The sequence below is a fragment of the Haliotis rubra genome, unplaced genomic scaffold, assembly GCF_003918875.1.
Source record: "Haliotis rubra isolate DU_JTF1 unplaced genomic scaffold, ASM391887v1 Scf1, whole genome shotgun sequence".
In the NCBI taxonomy this organism is placed as follows: Eukaryota; Metazoa; Mollusca; class Gastropoda; order Lepetellida; family Haliotidae; genus Haliotis; species Haliotis rubra.
In genome coordinates, this window is record NW_025764891.1 from 4,128,299 (window position 1) to 4,142,984 (window position 14,686).

Sequence of the window (14,686 nt, forward strand, 5' to 3'; positions counted from 1 at the left end):
AAACACACAGTTTTGCATTGTTACCATGGTTACGTTAATTATAATTGTGAGTGAAATCTTACCATGTGCAGGTGAAGTGCTCCATGTGTCAGCTTCGGGTGGCAGAGTGAACATGTGAATTCAGATCTCCATGGAAACTGCAATCAAACTCACAGAGAGAATACCAATTTTAGGTCAATACCCTTGAAACATTTTTTGATATAACATTTACAGAAATGCTCAGAAAAATATGCTGTAGAAGTGATGAGAAGTATGAGAAGAGAAGAGAAAAAAAGAGAGAAGAGAAGAAAGGAGAGGATGGGAGGGAAAAAGAAGAGGAGAGAGGAAGAACGAGATGAAGAGAGGAGAGAGATAGGGGTAAAAAGACAGGAAGAGAAAGAGAGCATTGGATGGAGACAAGTGAGAAAGGGGGGACCAAGGGTAGGATAGAGTGAGTGAGTTTTGGTTTTACGCCGCTTTTAGCAATATTCCAGCAATATCACGGCAGGGGACAGCAGAGATGGGCTTCACACATTGTACCCATGTGGTGAATTGAACTGGGGCCTTCGCATGACGAGCGAACACTTTAACCACTAGGCTACCCCACTGCGCCGGAAGGGATAGAGATGGATGGTGGGCAGGAAAACTATGAAGAAAGGAAGATTTTGCAATTTGACTTCCCACAAAGCCATATCATTACTCTCCACTATATAACTTGAAACAGAAAGTTTGTCTTTCCAGTTGGAGAATTTTCGCAGACATGTTGCACACTGCTGGGACAAGATAAATTCCAACACTATTCACAACAATGATGTCGTTGCCTCTACCCTGATTGGTTGCACTCCATCACAGCATCACAACCAGCACTTATCACATTACAGGTATATACTCATGGGAAGAAATAATGGAACATATACACACACAGCATGTCACATCCAACAAAGACAATATTTCAGGTCATATAGTTACACAAGATTCTAACATTCCATTGTAGTATTCTATGTACATGGAGCCTTAATTCTGAACACAGAAGTGACAGATCTGCTTTAGTTCCATTATTTCCCATATTAGTACAAAATAGCAAAACCTGCCATAGAACAAGAAGAAATAACAATGAAAAGACTAGTATAGGGTATAAAAAGCAATATATACATATGTGGTAACTTATTTATAACATACACTACACAAAAGAAGTTGAATAACAACCAATATGTTCATGTGACTACAGTTAAGCACATGTCATGAGGGATTACCTAGTCATATGAAATCAGGTGTTCTTTAACTCTTTTGAGTAGTATATATCCATTCAGCTACAAGTAGTGTCAAGTGGCGACAGTCATGTGCGTATTCCACCAGATATATACAAATCATATTTCAATTAATAGCTGGGGGGGTTATCAGTTCACTTGAACTTACCTACTCCTATATCTAAGTCCAAGCTTATATTCATTGGATGGCTTAAGCTTACACTAATCATGGTATTCATGTCATCAGTGAGTAATAAGCTGCCCCTGATCCCATCCTTATTAGAAGCTGGACTCATTTCAGTATCCCATCCCATCCCTTCATTAATCCAGTCCAGCTCTTAATGGAGGATGAATCATATGGGCTGTTGTATAAGGGCAACATTTTACATTCTGTGTTTTGCATACCCAAGTTAAAAATTGAGTTGGATGCTGAGAGATAAGTACAAATATTTTGGTCATGGGTTTTCAACATTCCTTTGCATATTTAACTGTAGGAAAGTACCAGATGTCTCTCTGTTTATATATGGTTGAATTAATATTAGTGATGAGCAAAACATGATGAAAACTTAAATTCAGTGCCCTGTTATACATAAATTAAATTCAAGGTTACTGTACCATGTCAAACCTTGCATGTACTGCCCTTTAAACTGAGCCATGCCCCTCTTTAATATGCCTATGCATGCTTTGCCAGGGCTCACTTGCACCAAGTCATCTTAGCGCTAAGGATATAGTAAGCCTGTGTTAAAGTAGGGAAGTTATGATCATCTTAGTGCTAAGATTGTGTACAGAAAAGCTTCATAGTGAATCCCACCAGAGTGTCTTCTGATATTAAATACATCAACATGAATCAATAAAACAATAAAACGTCATATGAAGTTTTATCAATAGTATTAACATATTTCATATCTGAAGACACTCGGGTTGGATTTATTAATCCAAATCCTTCTGCCTACATTTTCATTTCAATAATAACCAGTCTTGAGACTAAAAACAACGTCTAACCAGCTTCAGTGGTTCAGATGAGTGATGTCATTTGATTGTGATGTCATCGTAACAGATGACATCATGATGGTCCACAAACCATTGTGATCCAATTTCATTGTAGCGGTATCTCATTAATGACAGCTGTGACAACTCAAACTAGACACAAGCACAAAAACATTCACAAGCATGAATAAATTAAATATATGTAAATGTACACCCTTATATACACAGAGGAGGGGAAAAAAGGCTTGGAGATTCTAAAAGACAAGAGACAGATGATCCAAAGATTGTCAAATGAGAAAGCAAAATTATCTCTATCTAAGAAAATACATAAAATAGGCTGTAGTTTAGACTTTAGCACAGCACAACCAAAGAAGTTAGCACATAATATCAAAAGATCTTCAGAACACAACCAAAGAGCTTCAGCACACTACAAAGAAGAATTTCATCAATGTCAAATATACATATAGCAATAGTGCTGCACCAGCTGTCATCAAAGTCCACGTCATGTCACTCCAACTCATGTACACTTTTCTCTACTGCCCTTCTGTCTTTGAGCCTTGAAGCGCCGATATTCCCTCTCTGCATACCGTTTTTCCAACGCTATCTCATTCTTTGATAGTCCACTACTGATGTTCTCCTTGTTATCAGAAGAGAAGCGGCGGCCATTTTGAATTGGTTTCATACCTCCATCGTCCACAAACACTGAAGAGTTGTTGGTGTTGTAACATGTGTTCACGTTTTTTGGACGAAGGACTCGACGGGATATTTTGCTGAAGAAGTTACCAATTGATGATCTCTTTTCAAGCTTTTTTGACTGCTTGCCTTCCAATTTTGGAAGTACAACCATTGGTCCATCATGAAGTGACATTTCTTCTTGATAAGTGAATTTACCGTTATCTTCAAGGTGGAGGGTTGCTAGGGTACAACAACTTTCGGGTTTGGCTAATGGAGCTTGTCCTATTTCAGTGTGGTTCTGCTTGAGTTTGATCTCCTCGTATCTCACCCACTTTGTGGTGCCGCACAAGGACTCACCAAGGTCGCTGCGACTTCGATAATGGGAGTTTCGTCTCGGCAGGCTTACTTTTGTCGGTCGCTTCATCCACACTGGATCTTCGTCTAGTAGGTTGTTTTCTGTTCAGAGAAAAGATAGTTTCTAGTTGTACGAACCCTACATCAAAGGGACTGAACTCTACACATACATCTGTATATTAGAAACAACTCTTGTCAAACAGATACTTTCACTTTTCATGCCTTTTCAGTCAGTGAGTGAGGGTGCAAATGAAAACTGATGAACATGTTATGTGTTATAATACTTTGGCAAAAACCACAAACATGAGTATGGTGCAGACAAACCAAGAATCATAGGAATTATAATGATGAATACTGCTACTCTGAGATTCAAACCTAAGATCATAGGATTCTTACACACCTCAATATATGACCGATGGAGGCTCAGATGGCTGATTATCAACCAACCAGGACAGTTATTTCAGAATGGACAATGAATTACAATGTGAGCTGTAAAAATCTAAACTTAGGAGTTTCAATCTCATTTTACACATTGACAAATACAATTTTTGCTTTTCAACAATTTTGTAACTTTATGCCAAAAAATGCAGGAACGCGTTCAGGAAACATATTTAAAATTGTTTAACTTGAATAATAATTTATTCTTACACTCATGAAAATCTCACACTTACTTGAGATGCCGGTGCAGAAAAACACAAAGTGGTCCTTGACTCAAAATTGATTTCCTCCAAAGTTTGGCACAAAATCTTATAACCATTATGCCAGTGTGGAATGAATTTATGGATCTGAACATCTTTATCATGAGGAACACAATGACGTGGAGTATATGCTTACTCCTTCATCAGACTTTATCCTGTTACAGTAAAACCCTGACAGTAAACATATATACCTGAACTTGTCATGACTTTCGGTGGCACCTTGGAACTGAAGTTAGGGAAATCATCATCAAACGCCTCACTCCTGGGTCGGTTCACCATTGGTGTTCCGGCCACGCTGATCCGACTCAAGTCCAGGGGGTGAAATTCATTCTCCGGGGTCTTCAGCTCCTTCTGTGCTGGCAGGAACTGCTTCCTCTTTGCCACTTCGGTCTGCGGTGTTGCGATGAGGGATGCAACTGTGGGGGTGAAGTTGGCATGATGAAGGTCACTAAGGATCTTCTCCAGGATTCTCCTCTTGTCTTCTCGCATGGATGAACTGGCCTCTGAAAGACAGACATCACAGCTCTCCTTTACAGCTATTTTTAACACTTCGCATTGCACCCAGCCATATTCCTGCTATATAGTGGCAGTCTGGAAATATCCATTCTATACCAGACGATCTACTTATGAAGATATCCTGAACTTTTATACATGCAATTGGAATTTGATCGCAATGCAACCAGTCAACGTGTCTGACCACTGTGAACAATGTGACAGTTATATGACGTTGATCTCTAATAACTTAATCTGGACCAGACAATGCAGTGATTGACATTATGAACATTGAGCTACACAACTCCGACACAATGATATGCATCGAGTATCCAAGTTTGTCCACTGATGCAATTAGTAGGCTCTTATGACAACAATGGGTTGCCATAGACCAGTTATAACCAGGATCTTCAATGGCTCTTTGTATAGAAGCCAGATCCATCATCATCTTTTTACTGGACAACATGACAAGAGGTGTCAAGAAAGAAACCAAACATTGGGTTATCACAGGTTATATTCTTGAACACAAATAAAATTAAAGTCATGAAAATTCAAACAAAAATAGGTCAAACAGACAATTTTGAATCTGGCACACCATCTAAAAACAACATATTTCAAACATCCTCTTAGGACAGTCGATAATTAGAGCATACTGTGTTGGAAAATCAGGGGCATATTACGGAATTATAATAGCTCTAAATTTCTTTGAGTGGCATGGTTTAGAAGTTGGAGAGAAATATACGGACAAACTTTATGGATAAACAACTTCTTTATTCGGTAGATGCAACGTTTTGATACAGATTCTTGTATCGTTGTCAAGCAAGTATAAGTAAAGTAGAAAACAGGGGACTATATGCAGTAAATAATTAACTAAAACAACAAGGACGTGAATAGGGATGTTCAGTAGCAATGTGATGACAAGGGATTACAAGGGATTACACGTAGAAGTCAATGGGGTATATGGGCCAAGATCCAGATCAGCTACTAGAACATCTGAACAACCAACACACCGCATTAAATTCACTATGGAACCAGAAACCAACAACAAACTGCCCTTCCTAGATGTCCTTGTGTCCCGCGCCCGCCCCTACCAACACACTCCAGACCAGTTTACTGCAAGCCAATGCACACCAACCAGTATATGCACTACCAGTTCAACCATCCACCACAGGTGAAGACTGGCATAATATCTACACTAACCAGGAGAGCAAAAAACATCTGCTCTACAAATCTTCAAGAAGAACTAAACCATCTTAAAGAGACATTCATTGATCTCAATGATTATCCACCCCAGTTAGTCAATAGGACTATCGTATCCACCCTCACACCATCAACGAAGCATCCTAGGCTAGAACCAGTACCTATAAAAATATCCATACCCTACATTGGCAAGACTTCCCACCAGATCAGCAGACTTCTGAAGCAACAAGTGAGGTGAGGTGAAATTGGGTTTAACGTCGTGCTTGAGAATATTTTGCTCACATGACGACGTGCATGCGTGTGTGTATGGGTATGTGCGGCTGCTTGTACTAGCCCAGACTGAAGCTGGTTTTATAGTGCTAGCCCACTGAGATACCATGCCGCAGTGAAGCATGAATACCCCACTCAGACACATTACACTGACTCCGAACCGACCAGTCCTTGTTGTACCCATTAATGCCGAGCACCAGGCAGGGACCAACAAGTACCATATTTTAACGTCTTTTGGTATGACACGGTCGGGGATCGAACCCGCGACATTCCGCTCTCCGGGCGGACGCTCTAACCACTACACCAAGGAGGCGGTCGAAGCAACAAGTGGATATAGACACCACATTCTCGACTTTCCGTACTCTAAACAACCTACTGCAGGCCAATGGGCGCAATCACACCAACAACGGAAAATTAAACCCAAGGGTGTGATTTACAAAATAGACTGCAACTGTGGACAATCATATATTGGTGAACCATCAAGACCAATCAACACCCGAGTTAAAGAACACCAGGTGTCTACAAACAAGTCGGACAAGAAATCAGCTATCTCTGAACATATACAGAACAACCCCAATCATCAAATCAACTGGACAGAGTACACAATACTGGCAGCCAACCAACCTGACTTAACCAAACGAAAATTAACCGAAGCTATCCACATCAAACGACACCGACCCCTGATCAATAGAGACCAAGGTTACTTCATCCCCTCAGCGTATGATGAACTCATTAACCAGCCTTAACTGGTTGTATTGTATTAACTTGTACACACACCCGTATACCCCATTGGCTTCTACTTGTATCTCTAGTCACTGGCTTCTACCTGTAATCCCTTGTCATCACATTGTTACTGTACATCCCAATGTGGGGGTCCCGTTTTGCCGGACACTTTTGTTATAGATAAAAATTCACTGATGCGCGATAATCCTTTAAACAATAGGGTATTAATGTATAGTCTGTTTCGGCCTAAGAAAGAACACACTGTAGCTTCATCTCGATATTTCATATTTCACCAATTCAACATTTTGGGTACATTTTATCTTCATGATAAAATTCATAAATACATATTTCGTACATTTTCAGAAAACAAAAAAATGGTAACTGAAGACATAAATAAATATGCATAACTATTTTCTGAACTGAACTTGGTCTTGATGGTGGTTGTGTGTGTTCCTGCAACTGCTGAGAACATCACTGACGGTGTTGGCGGTTGCAGGACAACCTGTCTTACAACAATTCAAATGAACTCGGTCCCCTTTTGTGCTCTTAACCCTAAACTTGTGACCTAGTTAGATTAAGTGTCTACCTCCCCTCGAATTTGGAATGTTAACTTGAGTGTTTGCCATTTTGCAATGATCGAATCATGTCTACATTCTTTATATACAGGCACAACTTCAGAAATAATCATGGGAATAAGCTTCACTCATTTCAGCTAATATAGTTCGATTTAACTAAATTCAGTTACTAGAAATCGAGTTCACTTAAAACAAACTGGAGCCTTGTAATTAATGAGTTCGAACTCAGTCTGCCAAACGCTCATGTCCCCCAAATGCCTATGGGTGACAACTAATCACTGAAAACAGACTATAGCCGGCAAACTAGCAGGTCCTTGTTGTTATAGTTAATTATTTACTGCATATAGTCCCCTGTTTTCTACCTTACTTATACTTGCCTGACAACGATACAAGAATCTGTATCGAAACGTCGCATCTACCGAATAAAGAAGTTGTTTATCCATAAAGTTTGTCTGTATATTAGCTCTAAAATTGAGTTAAAACCAAACGCATAGTGTGAGGTTTTAAATAAAAAATTTAGAGCTATTAGAATTTTGTTATATACCTCTGATTTTCCAACACAGTACGTTTATCTCCATTCTACCATAACCCTGTTATTAAGATTTAAAAAAAATACATACTGTGTTGGAAAACCAGAGGTATGTAACATGATTATATACCTCTGAATGACTTTGATTAACCAATCAACATCCAGTATTTACTGAAGTCATGGTAGAATTAACTATAAAGATGACGTAAAGATGACAAATCAACGCAGAGACTGACTGACTGAGTTTGGTTTTACGCCGCTTTTAGCAATATTCCAGCAACATCATGGCGGGGGACACCAGAAATGGGCTTCACACTGTGTACCCATGTGGGGATTCGAACCCGGGTCTTCGGCGTGACGAGCCAACGCTTTTACCACTAGGCTACCCCACCGCCCCTCAACGCAAAGAGGAGACTGGTCTTTACAGATGGGGACTGATCCAAGTGTCCAAACCTGGTGAAATCTTGTACCTGATTGCTACAATGTTTCATAATGAAATAAGATTAACAGTCCCTGCACCATGAATGGTTGGATTGACCAATAATTCACAACATCAGTGAGATATAGGCCAGGCTGGTAATATCAGAGGTAATGACAGTATTGACATGAAAGTGACAAAACCATTTTTGTGATCATTAAGTTATTCCAGACTATCATAAGCATGAGTTTATGAATATTACTATAAGCCAGTGATCCCACCAGATGTTCATGAACAGGTTAGTGTGTTCAGCCCTACAGGTGGCAACAATCACAAACACATGCAAAGGCAAGGCAACTTTTCACTGAACAAACATGCAAAGACAAGTCAAAGTTTCACTGAACAAACATGCAAAGGCAAGGCAACTTTTCACTGAACAAACACATGCAAAGGCAAGGCAACTTTTCACTGAACAAACACATGCAAAGGCATGACAAGAGTTAAAATGAACAAAAACAAGAACAGAAGGCAAAATAGGAATTACACACCCTGCATAATTTTTGGTTCAACGTGTGTCAAATTTGGAAATCTAAGGCTGCAGGGAATACATCCCTGATATACAATAATCTTACTAGCTTCCTGTCCAAACTCCAGGGCCAGCCTCTTGTGTTTGATTTTGGTCTTGAACTCATCACTACGACGCTGTACCATCTTCTCCTGATTTCCAAACATACTGTTCTCCTGAAGAAATAAGTACTAGAGGTAAGAGATTTATCTTCGCATACAATGTGCCTAACCAGGCCCTTTAATTTCAGCTGTTTTTGCTGATTCAGCATTATATTCGACCATTTCATTACACATACATATAATTATTTCAGAATAAACACACACACTCATCATGCAACATTAAAAAAAATCATAATTATGATAAAAGCATGTGCACTGAAATAAATTAGTAGATAATTTTTGTTAACTTTGGACATTATTTGCTCACCTGACGACATTTCCGGATCTGTTTCCAGAATGTGTGTAGACGTTTGAAGCAGCCCTGAAGGTCAAAGTCCGCCTCCGCCTCACAGAAGTAGTCTGCCATTTGGTGGGAGAGGCTCCGCAGTTCACAGATTGACGCCTGCATCTCACGGAAGTCTCGTTTCACATCCTGTTACAAGAAAAAAGATATAAAGAAAACTATGGTCATAACAAACTAAAAGGGGCCAATAATTTTAATTCATTATGACTGCAGTTCATAAATTTGACTAAAATAAATTGCAAGTGGCCAGGACTGACAAAAACAATAACACAACTATTTTAGAATTCCAATCTGGACATTTTCCAACATTTACTGCAGACTTAGGGACTAATAATAGTCTCTGAGCTAGCTGAGTTATAGTCCTGACCTTGTAAAGTTTTTCTGTGGTGTGTACCAGACAATTCAGCTCTTAATGACACATGCAATCATACCTCCATGAAGAAGTGGAAGACGTCCTGGATGGTGGGGTGAGCTGACGACAGTTGTTGAACAAACTGCTTCAGCTGCTGGTTCATCTTTGTAACGTCCATCTTGATGTCCTCCGGTGAATAGCTGTAACCACCACGTCTCATGATAATAATACCGGTACATTAAAATTTATGAATAAAAAACAATAAACCCATTTCCATAACCAAGTGCAAAAAGCAGAGTCCATTATATGATGATTTTATCATGAGCCTGTTCTTGTTAATCATTATTAAACAGCAATGACACCACTTGTTTGTGAAAAGATGAGAGTATCCTGCTCTACCAGTGGTGCATGTCACAAACACATGCCAAGACATGTCAATTGTTCAAAACATATCCTATCAGAATGTATCTAAACTCTGATGATAGTCCTATGTCCATAGCTTGTTTTGGCTCGCAGCATGTTGACTAACAGGGTCAGCTGAGGATGTCGATCTTCAAGAAACACACAATCAAAGTCTTATACCTTTTGTTGGAGAATTATTAAATGCTTAGAGAACTAACCTCTGCATGCTACTGTTGACATACACAAACTTACAGTGAATAATTGGAGATACATAATCTATATTTCAAAACTATCAGAACATCAGCTGTGCCCATCAGCTGTGCCCATCAGACCAAGAGCTGTGACCATCAGACCATGAGATGAGACCATGAGCTGTGATTATCAGACCATGAGATGAGACCATGGGCTGTGACCATCAGACCATGAGCTGTGACCATCAGACCAAGAGCTGCAATCATCAGACCATGAGCTGTGACCATCAGACCATGAGCTGTGACCATCAGACAATGAGCTGTGACCATCAGACCATGAGCTGTGACCATCAGACCATGAGCTGTGATCATCAGACCATGAGCTGTGACCATCAGACATAACAACATGTATGTATCATATGTCACACAATATAACATATTTGTATATATATTTCATCAATATCTCACAATATATTTATTTGTGTGTGTGTATTATATGAATAAGTGATTTCTGCAGGTGTATAAGTAATAAACATATAAAAGATGAGTTCAGATATTTCTTCTTGCCCAAACTCCTTTATATCTGCACTAAAGTAATCTGAATGCTCAGTCAAGATGAAGCAACTCTGACACATGGTCTGTTTAGTTAACATATTTGTATATATATTTCATAAATCTCACACAATATATTTGTGTGTGTGTGTGTGTATTTTATAAATAAGTGATTTCTGCAGGTGCTGACTGTTCTTTCTGCAGCATTCGCGCAACCTCAAACACATTCGGATGTGTTTTCATGGCATACTTGTTGATTTTGTTGTGGCAACCTTCCAAATTATCGTTAGTTCTGTGTCCATCGTTTTCAAAATGATTCCAAGTTGGCAGAGTCCATGGACCTTCAACCCAGGTGGTAGTAACGGTTTTTTTTGCATGTTAAACTCCAACTTGGTAATCCTTCCACTCGCATAACGTAAAAAAATAGTCTGTTTGCAACCTTAATTCTTTTACAAATTGTTAAAAAGACATTCTCTATAATTAATTGAATTCATTTACTCATGATACGAGCATTGCCACTTGCAAATCACTCAGCAAACATTCTCTTTAATTAATTAACACCGTCACGGTATGTTGACCACACGATGACACCTTTGGAACAAGAGTTGCAACATTCAGAACATGAGCTGTGACCTTTGGAACATAAGCTGTGACAACATGAAACATTCCCCTACCTGGAGGCTTTCTCTAGCCTGGGAATCTCAGCTAGGAAGCTGAGGGTGGAATCATCATTCTCCACAGCCACCTCCACCAGGTAGTGCATCAGTGTCTTGTTGAGGACAGAGGATTTCACATCCTTTACACGCTCCAGGCTTGTCAGTTTGTACCCAGCAGCATTACCATTGAACTTACTCTGTTGAAACAGAAGCCAAATGCCAACTTTGAAAATCTAGTGGTGATCAAAGGAAACTAAACTATAATTAATGGAAATGCGCATATACTAATGTCAAAAAAGTTCTTGCTTCAGTTTGCAACAGCAAGGACAGAAACAATGGATTTCTCCAATCACTCTGATATTAACTTTGACTCATCTTTAACGGTAACCACAAAAACTTTACTAGTTTCAATAAATGTTTTTAATATGTTCAAATGAAGTATTCATGAAATAATATTAAAATCTGATTCAAATATGAATAAAAAAATATCTAAATATTCAATTTGACTGGAACTTTATTGTTTTTTAAATGAAAACCATGCACCTAATCTTTTCAAAAGTCAAATATTTCCCATCACAAATGCATACTTCTTTAGCTGAAAAAATTGGTAAATTGGCCCAGTTGATAGACCTAAGAACAGCTCCAAATTCTTACCTTTGGTTCAGCAGGCCTTAACCAGTGTAGGAAAGATAGCCCGTCCCAACGTCCGAGACGGGTGAATTTTGTGGAGGACGGGTTAAAAAAATATCATATATATAATGATTATAACCTTTTTGAATATTTACTGCCGAAGGTGTTTTATCTATATTTGGAGGACAGGCTAGATTTTGGCAGGACTGGTAGAAAAATTTGACCTGCCAGTCCTGTGGACAGGCTAGATTTTCTACATCTTTCCTACGCAGCCTTAACCAAGTAATAACAGACAAGGAGCCTTATAAACTCTAGAGATTGTTTCTTGAAACGTACATGATTGAGGAAGTTCCCCCACACGGAGCACCAGTTGCAGGAACTCTCGGAGGTCAGAGCTTGACAAGATGAACTTGCAGCTGGCCACCATGGCGGTCAATGTCGTCTTCAGTTTCACTATGTTGGAGGTGAACTCGGCCCTTGTAAGGTGGCCGTTGATGAGGGTGCGGTAGTTGGGGATGTCCGAGAGGTGCAGCAGGAACTGCTCGGCCAGACCCAGTTCAAGCAGGTTGCCATTGTATGCCTTCAACATCTGTACCTGAAGACAAGAATGTAACACATCCTCTCGAACAAGTTCCCATTGCACATATTCAACATTTGCACCTAAAGACAAGAATATAACACATATTTTCAAGAAGGTTGCTGATGTAATCCTTCAGAATCTGCACCTATAGTCCGGGAACACAACATGTGATCTCATGGTTCTATTCCTACAAACTGCGTTAAATCAAAAGTCTACCTTACAGGTGTATGAAAGGTTTAAGCAATACAAACATTTTGTGAAAGAGGGCCTTGGAAAACACAATATTTTACTGCATTCATCAGTAGCACACATCTCCATTTCCTTTTTCTCAACAATAGGGGGCGGTGGGGTAGCCTAGTGGTTAAAGCGTTGGCTCGTCACGCCGAAGACCCGGGTTTGAATCCCCACATGGGTGAAATGTGTGAAGCCCATTTCTGGTGTCCCCCGCCGTGATGTTGCTGGAATATTGCTAAAAGTGGCGTAAAACCAAACTCAGTCAGTCAGTCTCAACAATAGTTTCTCCAATGGTCTATTACAGGCCTACCTCTTCATGTTCTGGGAGAATCTTTGTGAGGTATCTTAGCATCGGCAAAGTCAGACTAGATGGTTCACCATCGATCAGGTTTCTTACAAGTTCCTCTGGTTCTACCTCCAGTCTGTTGATGAACAGGTTGATGTTCAGCCTGGATGTCTGACTCAACAGTGGGACCTGTGTGACAAGTACAGCCTTGGGTATACAGATGTGCAGGCATCTCACAAGATTTTATGAATGCTTCATTTAACTAAATCTACCATACAATAAAAATGAAGCAGTCTGGTGGACAGTTCTAGAAATATACATTTAAAAAAATACTAGTATGTTCTGTGTCTGAGAGAGGTACATCAATGCGTGCACATAGATATGTATTGGTTAAAAACTGCAATGATCTTGAACATGTTTGTAAACCACATGTCACATCAACTCTTTGAATAGAGTCAAGCATTATTCAGCAGCATTATAGTGCAATCATATTATACAGGGGTGGAAATAACCCATTGCCTGACGTCCCAGTCCAGTGTTTTTTTTCTGTCGGGCAAGCAAATCTGTATATCACGCTGTACCCGTGTCCAGTTGACTTTCCAATGTTAATTATGTTGTTTATTTAAAAAATCAACAAGAAAATCAGCCTGTTTAGTGGAAAAATTATCAGGGCAAGTGATTTCACATGTGTCACTGTACCGGAATACACTAGCAATTTTAAAGTTATTTCCACCTCTGTTATAATGAACCAAAGAAGAGGTTAACCAATGGTTGATGGTGTGAACAAATATTCATGCCATTGTAGTGGATTGGTTGGACAATTTCATTATGAATATAAGTGACAGTTCAGTTTGCACATGCCTCTCTCCCAAAATGTGAGAAATATCCAGTGCTCATTACCTCCTCATACTCCTCAAACACGTGTGTCTCACTGAAGATGTCCTCAATGTGGCTGTAGTCCGGCTGTATCCTGGGAATGTTCTCGATCTTCTGCCAGATGCAGCTGGGGTGACTCTCTGTGGTACAAAATATGTTGCAGCAGTTTCGTACATGTCAGTAATATTATAAAAAATAAAATACAAAACAAAAATAAAATTAAAACAAATGCACTATTTGTTTCCTCATTCAAAGCAAACTCTCAAGAATATTTTTATATAGAAATTTTGAGCACTTCAAAGAATTTTATACTATTTGGTAAAGAACTTTCAACATTATTTCATAAAGGTCGCACAATACAAAATTCCATGTAGGTTACTATATATATATTACCCATAATACTTGTGGCAGTTTTGACCACCAGTTTGGCCATGTTAGATTGTGGCAGGTTTGACCACCAGGAAGGCCTGGCATCTTTGACCACCCGTTGGGTCATGTTGAAGTATGGCAGCTTTGGCCAGCAGTTGGGCCACTTCAAATTGTGGCAGCTTTGACCAGCAGTTGGGCCACTTCAAATTGTGGCAGCTTTGACCAGCAGTTGGGCCACTTCAAATTGTGGCAGCTTTGACCAGCAGTTGGGCCACTTCAAATTGTGGCAGTTTTGACCAGCAGTTGGGCCACTTCAAATTGTGGCAGCTTTGACCAGCAGTTGGGCCACTTCAAATTGTGGCAGCTTTGACCAGCAGTTGG

At 39.6% G+C, this 14,686-nt stretch overlaps 1 protein-coding gene across 1 annotated transcript in view; it reads right to left on the reverse strand.

Annotated features, from left to right (window-relative positions):
• LOC124272658 (inverted formin-2-like) overlaps positions 1-14,686 on the reverse strand; it is a 28,748-nt gene that overhangs the window by 3,440 nt on the left and 10,622 nt on the right. The window contains 10 exon segments of the mRNA XM_046707878.1: positions 63-3,344; positions 4,132-4,443; positions 8,780-8,888; positions 9,142-9,306; positions 9,609-9,729; positions 11,349-11,527; positions 12,297-12,314; positions 12,316-12,555; positions 13,085-13,249; positions 13,961-14,076. Coding sequence (XP_046563834.1) covers positions 2,731-3,344; positions 4,132-4,443; positions 8,780-8,888; positions 9,142-9,306; positions 9,609-9,729; positions 11,349-11,527; positions 12,297-12,314; positions 12,316-12,555; positions 13,085-13,249; positions 13,961-14,076 — 2,039 coding nt within the window. The 3' untranslated portion in view covers positions 63-2,730.